Raw genomic sequence first — 9,941 nt, 5'->3', positions numbered from 1 at the left:
AAAAAAAAAAAAAAAAAAAAAATTACTAGATATGCCCCGAGGCACCAGGAGGCCACACACAGATGGCTACTGGGGACTGCACAGTGTGTGGCCTCACAGAGGCCCAGATCCCTGAAAGTGACACTGACATGAGGCTGGGCACAAGGCAGTGCTGTGTGCATTGCAGTGTCACCAAGACAGGGCAACTTGGGGACAGAAATGTTCTACAGTACTCAACTCTATCATCAGACAAATTCTACACTTTCTGTTAAGTCTGTAATGCTGCAAACACTGAACTCTAATGTTACTGTGCATGTCAGCAGCCTCGTCTCACTCACCTAGGAAGCATATTCGACCACAGTCCCTGGTCAGCAACTCTAGTATTTTAGGGATGTAAAATGTTGGGAATAAAACACATGATATAAAGAAAAGTTTTGAAATTTTGAACTCTGCTTTGGTTAAATTTAAAAGTTATTAAATTTGCCCTAGTTTTCTGAAGCTGAAATATCTTGATAATCAAATGGTCAACCACAGGGCCGGGTATTTAGCTCAGTGGTTCAGTGGCCTGCCTTGCAAGCGCAAGGACCCGGTTCAATGCCTGGTACCAAAAAAACAAACAAACAAAAAAACAAATGGTCAACCACATTATATCTGTGATTCATTTCATTGGAATTACCTAAGCCCAAAATATATACAGGCAGTAAACAAAAGAACAGTTTACAAAATCAATTACCTAACAAAACTACATACACTGAAGGAAACTTAATTACCTGTCACTGCTAGAACAGATGTCAACACCCTTAAACATAAAAATGTGTAACAAATGTAACGATCACAAAAATCTTAGAACTGAAGCACATGAAGCTGTAAACCTGCTCTTGTTAGAATTTTCTTAATTCAAATCTGCTGGGGAGATAGTTCCTACTTTCCATTCTTTCATATTCTGCTCAATCACACCAGATTAATGTCAGTAATACTGATTCAAAGTTTCTAGAAATTCCACTTCTTTCCTTGGACCCACGCAATTTCTTTATAGTCTCAAATTCTTGACTGAACACATGTGTTAGGAAAAGAGTTTTGAAAAAAGGAGTTAAAATCTTTACTTACCCACTAGCATTTCAAAAAGGAAAACCCCAACAGACCACCAGTCACACTCTCGTCCGTAATAACCGTCGCCCCCTTGCGATTTCAGAACCTCAGGTGATATGTAGTCCGGGGTTCCGACCGCTGTGTCACAGTGCACCATGCCTGTCTGGGGAAACAGCAGAGAGCGGTGCGGGTCAGTGTGGAGCACACATCGACACAGCTCGTGGTCTGCTGTCAGCACAGCGACTGTTCCTGCCACCAACAGAGCCACGCTACTGCAGAGGCGAAGGGTGCGGGTGGACAGGGTGTGAAACAAATCAAAATGTGTGGTCCGTGAGAATCAGGGGTGAGTTTTCACCCCCAAAATACAGGAGGCTTCATCAATCAAGGAGGGCAAAAGTGGTAATCTCTGGGGAGACTCCAAATCAACAACTTCTAGGGTTCTGTCCTTATTTCCCTCCCAAGCACCTACCCTGGGGAGAGGAAAAGAATCCCTTAGAGAAAAGAAGCCTTGCCGGTTGCCAAAGAAACTAAAGCAATTAAGAGAAGTAATGACACCAGGGCCTGGAGGTTGTATAAATAAATGGTTCTTATTTTATTCAGAAAAACAACCGAGGAAACAGATTAACACTGAAACTGAAAGATCTTGAAATTTCGAAAATTACACTTCTAAGCAACATATTAGAAACATACATATGTGGCGTCAATGTATCTGGCAAAATGATAAAACCCCCTAATCTGTGTCTAGGGCTAAAGGGTAACAAATAACTGCAACCTGGAGTCTTTCCAACAAGGATGAGACCTGGGTGTGCTGCCAAGGTGCATCACACCATCATGTACAGAGCTCAAACACGTCCTGCGCCCAAGGCTCCATCCACCTGGCAAGGATCTGGCAGATGAGCGGAAACGTCCTTCATCACCTTTTCCTGCCCAACAGAGACCGTGTCCCTCACACTTCTCACAAGGAAGCCAGTAAAAGTGACAAATCACCAAGTATCATTCCCTTGGGAAAGGGAAGTCCCATTGGTTCTATGAACATGATTTGTGTAAATGTATTTATTTAGGTGCTATAAAAACATCTTAAGCATGGGAAGTTAATTTAAAACACTTTTTTTTCATGCTCAAATTGGCAGAAAAGACTCCATGACTGCATTTCCTCCAAGTTATTTTAGTGTGGAGATATAATTAATAAATCTTGTGGAAACTGAGCAAGCTACAGGAATACTACTTTGTGTGCACCACGACATAACAGAAAACAAGGACAGAAGAAAACGAGACAGCGTCTGCCTTCAAACAGCAGGACACACTTTCCTTCTGCTGGTGCTGTGGACCGAATGTGCCTTGGCGCACTGGGCAGTGCTCCCCCAAACACACCGGGGAGTGTCCTATACTTCACACATCTACGGGGGAAGTTAACAGGGTATTCAGCTTGAAGAAACTCTTAATTTCACCTGAATCCACAGAAACTGCACTTCAATAAAACATGAATCTTTTGAAGACTTTAGAGTTAATCTCTTACACACACACACAAATACAACCAAACAAAAATTTAACACCCAACGTTCTAAGGGTGAAGGGGGTGAAGGGAGGGCAGTGGAATGGGGAAAAATCAAGAACCAAGATTTACCATGTAAAGGTACAAGATCCCAGTGATAAATGTAACTGTACTGTTGCTTTAAATGTACCAAAAGCCTAATTAAAAAAAAAAACATTCAAGGTTCTGAGGAAGGAATGGGTGAGGTGAAAGAACCCTTTCTTAGATTGCAATGTTCAAACAGGTCCTTGGAGCTTCATCTGTTGAATTCCCCTTCATCTGTCCTTGCAACTCATAAAGGCTACTGGTGCCAGAAACAGAGAGCGAGAGAGGGAGGGGAAGAGGGAGGGGAGGAGAGAGACAGAGTTTAGGTGTTTACTGTGGTTAAACAAGTCAATATATCATATAGCCAAGTTTTTGTTGTCAAAGAAATAACTAAAAAGAAAGGAGGAAGAACAGAATGAACCCTGTGATGCTGGACTTGAATCAGGTGTGTCAGGATGAATGTACGACATTTAATATGCAACACACACAGCAGGTGGGAAGTTAGGTTAGCACAGAAAGCACAGAGACGACCTGTTCCCAGCCCCGCCCAGTGACGGTGTGTAGGACACACACGTCCCAGCTCTGCCCACTGACCGGGCATATGTAATGCTCCAGGAGCAATGAGCACATCTGGCCCCACTCAGTGGTGACAGTCACAAATTATTTTAGTGTAAGTTCCTCCATCTGACAGCTGTATTTTTTATTTTTGTTTTTAATCCATGACAATGTTTTATAGTCAGGACAGATGGAAAGTGATCCAAGAACCCATGTCTGTATCACAGATGACAAATTTCTCCTGTAAAGGCCAGACTGTTTGGGCTTTGAGGTCCACATAGGGAGTCGGTGACGGGTTTTCCTTCTGCTTTTAAACCCCCATCAAAATTTTGCTGAACAAAACAAAGTGCAGGCTCTACTCTGCCCCTGCCTCCAAAGGTGAACAAGAACCGATCTGTGGAGTGTCGAGGGAGTGACAATTCTCAAGCAAAGGCCAGAGACATGAGGAACCTGGAACTTGCAACAGTATTATTCACACTCCCAGCTGAAATTGTAAATTCTATGCGCAACAGTTATATATAAACTTTTCTTCAACATTAAAAATAATCATCATTAATATTACGTGAATAACAGAGATTTTGGCTAAAACAATATAATTGAAGCTGGGTATTTAAAAGCCATCCAACTATATTAACATGAAGGGTTTCTATCTTAACCTCAATTCTTTCTTCAAACAAAGGAACAGATGGAAGACGTCAGCATGGCCTGCAGATCAGTATCTGGCGGTACAGGGACCTGCCCCACATATCAAGAAGCCAATTCAGAGAAGACCGAATGATGACCAAGTGCACACAGAGAGGAAGTGTCGGACAAGGACAGGAGGAGAGGGCCCTCGTCACCACAGGACAGGGGCGCTTTTTAAGAAATTCTGCTGTACCTAGGAAGCTCAGGGGCTGGAAGGGTTACCAAGGAGAAGCAGGCATAAGACCCTCACACACCACTCCCCAGAGGTCCCTGGGATCCATACAGCAGTGTCTTCTGCCACACGGGATGCAGGACAATGGCTTCTAGCTCATACTTGGGAAACCCTTGCTGGGAGCCACAGGGGACCTGCAAGGAGAGGATCCAGAGAGCCCTGTCGACCGTGAGGACTTGGAGGTGACCTGAGACGCTGACACCGAGGCAAAGGAAAGATAAACTACAGATGCGACCACACACTAAGCAGTAACCAACTGAGGTACATTGGTCAGGGAAAGCTGTGAAGTCAGTGCTGCACGACAGGGAAGCAACACCTCCTCTAAGGCTCTGTCCTGTACACAGGGAACCTGTGTGCACCACACTGACACACACAGACACAGTACACGGGGAGAGGAGACCAGAGCCCGAACGAAGGGCGGGAACTCATGACAACACGCCAGGAACCAGCGAGAATGGTCAGCTCAACTCTTTTAGATTAAAAAAATTACAAATGCAACTAGATGAGCCACATTTTATTATACTTTTTAAAAGATAATGTAGGATATTCTAACAGGTGATTTTACTATCTGTAACTTATTCTATAACTATTCTGTCCTGTTCCCCATATTCTCACACTATACCTTTCCGCCATTAATCACCTTTAATTTCCCCCTAAAAACATGCAGTACCCACCCCATCACCAAAAGTTTTAATTAAATCAGAATACACTCATGGAAGTGCAGCACATAAACATGGAGATTTCACAGGAGTTTACCATTCTGTTAGACAGTTATTTCAATGACACACAATGTTCACTGTTAAGCATTTCATATCATATTATTGTAAATACTACAAGAGGGAGCCTTAGGAACAACCAAAAACCAGAACACAGGTTAATATGTGCACAACATGGGGAGACTGTATCAACATTTATATAAGTCATCTGGTAGAATCCAACAGAAGAATGAAAGCAAGCAAGCAAACAAGCAGGCATGATCTCTCCCCGTCAGGAATTAAAGTACTCTCGGAAAGACAAGAGCAAAGCACAAATAAATCAATATGATGATTAGCCATGAGTTTAATGTTTCTGAACCCATTAAAAATATGAATTACTCAATAAGTAAAGCACATAATAATGATGTCCTTAAATTTATTCTCTATGGTTGATATCAACTCCTCAGTTAAAAGAAAATTACAGAAATCCCAATGATGGTGGAAATACCTGTGTACACAGATTTAGATTCTGTATTCTAACCCTATACCTGTATCATTGTCTTAGTTATTTTTTCCTCATTGCTAACACAAAATACCTGACATCCAAATGACAAAAGGTTTATTTGGCTCACAGTTTGTAGGGGTCCACAGTTGGCTGGCTCCAAGGCAAGGTGTCTTGGCAGTGGGAAACTGAAGAGGAGAAATAGTCCATGGCAGGCAGAAGGCAACAGAGCAGCAACTAGCGAAGAAGCAACAAGCAGCAAGCGACAAGCAGCAACAGCAGCTCTTTTTCTGCCCCTTGTATTCTATTCTATCCAGCACTCACACCCAAGGAGGGCTTTCCCATTATCCACACCCAGAACTATGCCAAACCAATCAGTGGACTCATTTACTTATCACATACTCTAAATGCAGCTACCTCTCAGAAGCGCCACCTATGCATGCATGAGGCTTTGGAGGGATGTCCAGACACAAGCCCTAACAACCATTAAACACATGAACCAATTTGACTGACAGCAAAGGTTTCCAACATAACATAAGGAAGATAATTAAGGTATCAGAGTTTTGTTTTCTCTTGCATGACACAAATCTACCAATATTCCATGCACAGATCCTTTCCGGTGAGTGGTGTTTCACTGCCTATTCCACTGTTCACACTCATGGTGCCAGTACATGTCACAAGCTACTTAGGGGAGCGAAAAACAGAGTCTGTGCCACTGCACTTGTTCAAATGGGTGGCATAAAAAGGTTTTAATTTAGTTTTGTAATCAGCCAAGCTCAATGTATCTTTACCCACTCTGCGAAGTACTGGTTTGATGTAGTGCACTATTCCACTCTCCTCTTGCCTACGTACCTCATCCATTTTCATACAGGTGCCAAAGTCTGCCAGCTTCAGGTGCCCATGCCTATCCAGCAGCATGTTGTCCGGCTTGACGTCCCTGTGGATCAGGCCCATGGAGTGAATCACATCCAGAGCCAGAACCACTTCTGCAGTATAGAACTTGGCCCACTTCTCAGGCACGTCGTAGTTACTCATCAGGTTTACAAGGTCCCCACCAGGCATGTATTCCATGACCATGTATAGATACTTATCATCTTGGAAGGCGCAGAAGAGCTGAAAAACAATAGGAAAGGAAAAAGCAATTTAAAAAAACAAAACCTTATAAAGGGAACAAAACCCCAAAACACTTTTTACCAGTGATGAAGACAAGCTATTTTATAACTAATATTGAGTTAAAGTTTATGAGATCATTTATTTTAGACTTGCACATATTCAATGGTACATAAAGCAGGGCAGGAAGAGACAAGATTTTTACATGGGTACATGTTCAAGCATACTATACAACATGCAAAAATCAATGTTCTTCTCTCTGAGAAAACCCAATACTGTACAGAAACTGTTTAAATACAAATATCTGAAAAAGAGAAACAGTAACAATGAGGAACATAAAAAGTACAAATGACAGAAGAATCTACTATAGTTTAAAAACAAATAGCTTTCTGAAAACTAAACTATTCACATACCCCTGAAAGAAAAGCACCAAGGAGACAGGAGCAGTCTAGAAACATCTAAAAGCTACACAATTCAATGGGTACAAGGGAGGTCCCAGTGCAGCGGCAGACTCCGCTTTCCCCTCCCCTAAGTAGCTTGTGGCACTGTTACTGGCACCACGAATGTGAACAGTGGAACAGGCAGTGAAAACCCACTCAATGGAAAGGACCTGTGCATTCTAGCAAATGGCACACCCTACCCTTCCCAGAAGCAAGGGACGCAAACAAAGCAAAGCATTTCAAGAAACAAAATTAATACTCCAGGGGATGCCACATAACACAACTTGGGGGCAGCTGTATGTAAAGTCAATATATACGAAAGCCAACCAATATGGCACTAATTAAACAGTAAGCTGACGGGAAAACCCCTGAACTGTTAAGGATGGATTACATGTCCGCAGACAGGAGACTAGATTACATAGCTAGGAAAACTTTCTCTGAACACACTGAAGGGTTACGAGAAATAATGAATGCATTTATTACTACTTTGTATGGCAGACATCTACTACTACACAAAACAAAAACAGATGAAGGGAACAAGCCCTCTAGTATTATGGAGTATAGCCCCTAGGGCGGTGCTACTGGGAGGCAGCGACCTTTAAGAGGTGAGGCTGAAGGCAGACTTGTCTGTGGTGGCACAGTGGTCCCTGAGGAGACTGCAGGGTAACCCAAGGGAGAACGAGGGGACCAGGGCCAGTGTCTGCGCTAGTACAATACAGTCAAGGAATTCTGTGTATAAATCCCAGCACCCTCCAACACCAGCACTTCTTAAAATTATTTGGAAATGCAAAGGACCCAGAGGAACCAAAATAATCCTGGCCAGAACTAAGTAGGAGGACTTTTATTTCCCAATTTCAACACTTATCACAAAACTAATCAAGACAATAGTAATACTGGTATAAAAATCCACATACAGATCAATGGAGCTGAACAGAGTCTAGTAATAAACAATTGTATTTAATGATGGGAAAGGTAATTTATTTTTATTTATTTTGTGTTTCTGCGGCAGGGTCTCCCTTTGTAGTTCAGGCTGGCACTGAACTCATCATGTAGCCCAGGTTGGCCTTGAATTCAGTAGGGATCCTGCTGCCTCAGCACCCACTATCCCCCAGTGCTGGGATTACCACCACACCTGGCTCAAGAAGAGGTGGTATTTTTTTAAATAGTGCTCAAACAACTGGGTATCTATAGGGAAAAAGATGAACTTTTTGTTTTTGTTTCTCAAAATTAAAGTGCCATTAAGGTGAAAATGCAGTCTATACATGCACACAGAATTACAGCTCAGCACTGTCTCATGTCGGTCACTGACCCAGCAGTTACATGGCTGGGAGCTGCTGCACCTCTTACCAGCAATAAGAGTACTAGACTAGATCACGTTTAGCTAGTGTGAGCAGAGATCCCAACTCAAAGCCTTCAGCTTTCTCTTTGCCCTACAACCAGACTCGAGCTACACAGGTACTGGAGCTGGGGCGTGGAGGACTGTGCCGGCATGTGGACAGAGGCTGTGAGCTGTCCCGGCCCACACAAGGACAGGCAGACGTGCAGCCTAACAGGCAATGCGAAAGCCCCAAGGGATGACTCTAAGGAAGACTGAGAGAAGGTCCAACGATGAAAGGTCAGCGTGATGCGGCCAGGAACGTGTTCTCCTGACAAGAGAGACGTGACCTGGACAAATGTCGCTCTGGGGGAGACATCCTCACCTGGGAGTACAAACTAAACGATGCAGGTGCCCTGGCTGAATGCTGTGTGCAGCCTTCCAGACTCGCGGGGTGAAACCCTCAAACTCCACACTTGGGGTCATGAGAGCTGGTCTGTTACAGATTAGAGCCCTCATTAGAGGATACGCCGAGCTTGCCTGTCTCTCTGCTGTGCCCCAGAAGCAGACCATGAGAAGGGAGGGCAGGCCCAAGCCTTCGCCAGGACTCAGCCTCACTGCGCTGCCCCAGAGCTGCAGACCCAGCACTGCGCGGAAAAGGGCCAGCACTGTCCCTCCCGGAAGAAGGGGACAGGTACAGCACATGCACCACACTAACGACCAACAGACAGGCATCCTAAGGGGAAGGGGAACCGAGGAAGAGACTCCACAGGGGCATTTTCGAAGACCATGTTCACACATACATGAATTCTGTCTGAGGAAGAACTCTCATCACTTTACCAAATGCTGAAAAGCCTTGGATATTAACTTTTGCTACAGACTTGGTAATACTTCTTAGTTATCACAACCTAAAATTACAAGGCAAAACAGTACTTATGTGTAAAACTTCATTATACACAATCATTCTAATGACAACATCAATTGTCCTATAAACAACTTACAAAGGAGAAGCACAATCTCCATTCTTACACTAATTTGCAGTGAATATATTTTTGGCGCTCAAACCAGTATCACAGTACAGCAGAATTTCTGCACCCCAATATAAGTGCAGAAGAAAACTACTGCAAAACTCATCCAGCCTTTGTAGTTAAGGAGCTTCGATCTAATCTTCAAGTGCAGTGCTTAACCTGTAATATAATGACCTTATTAAATAGCTTAGATCAAGAAAGGCACTTAAAAGAATGCATAAAATGTCTTCTCCAAGTCATAAATGTGCTCAAAATTACATGCTCACGGTCATCCACAGTTACAAATATAAGTAGACATTCTTGGCATTATCATTAAAGTGGTACTTTATGCTCTTTCTCTCAAAAAGAAAACCTATAAACCTGGTCTATATAAGAAAACATCAAGGGCCAGGGATTTAGCTCAGTGGCACCGCACCTGACCGAGAAACTCAAGATCCTCAGTTCTATCCCTGGTACCGAAAAGAAGAGAAAAATCAGGCACATTTCAATATAGGAGTATCTACTTCCCATTAATATACTTGAGAAGTACTCCTCAAACTGTCAGAGTCATCAAAAGCAACAAAAGTATGAAACTCACAGCCAACAAAAGTCTAAAACACAGTATCAAATGTAACGTGATGATATTCTGCAACAGAAGATACTAGGCAGAAAGTATGAAAACCAGCTGGGGACTTAGCTCAGTGGTTCCACCGCCTGTCTTACAAATTTAAGGTCCTGAGTTCAATCCCCGGCACCA

At 43.2% G+C, this 9,941-nt stretch overlaps 1 protein-coding gene across 2 annotated transcripts in view; it reads right to left on the bottom strand.

Annotated features, from left to right (window-relative positions):
- The window catches only part of Rock2 (Rho associated coiled-coil containing protein kinase 2), a 107,966-nt gene that overhangs the window by 29,920 nt on the left and 68,105 nt on the right, over positions 1 to 9,941 (bottom strand). For both annotated transcript variants that reach the window (XM_019208161.2, XM_019208160.2), the window contains 2 exons: positions 6,165 to 6,425; positions 1,087 to 1,231 (listed from right to left, as the gene is read on the bottom strand). In XM_019208161.2, the coding sequence (XP_019063706.1) occupies positions 1,087 to 1,231; positions 6,165 to 6,425 (406 nt within the window). The remainder of the gene's footprint in view (positions 1 to 1,086; positions 1,232 to 6,164; positions 6,426 to 9,941) is intronic.

The sequence above is a fragment of the Fukomys damarensis genome, unplaced genomic scaffold (assembly GCF_012274545.1).
Source record: "Fukomys damarensis isolate Sample0158 unplaced genomic scaffold, DMR_v1.0_HiC HiC_scaffold_25, whole genome shotgun sequence".
In the NCBI taxonomy this organism is placed as follows: Eukaryota; Metazoa; Chordata; class Mammalia; order Rodentia; family Bathyergidae; genus Fukomys; species Fukomys damarensis.
The sequence above is the reverse complement of the archived record's forward strand: the minus strand, read 5'-3'. Positions and strand labels throughout refer to the sequence as shown.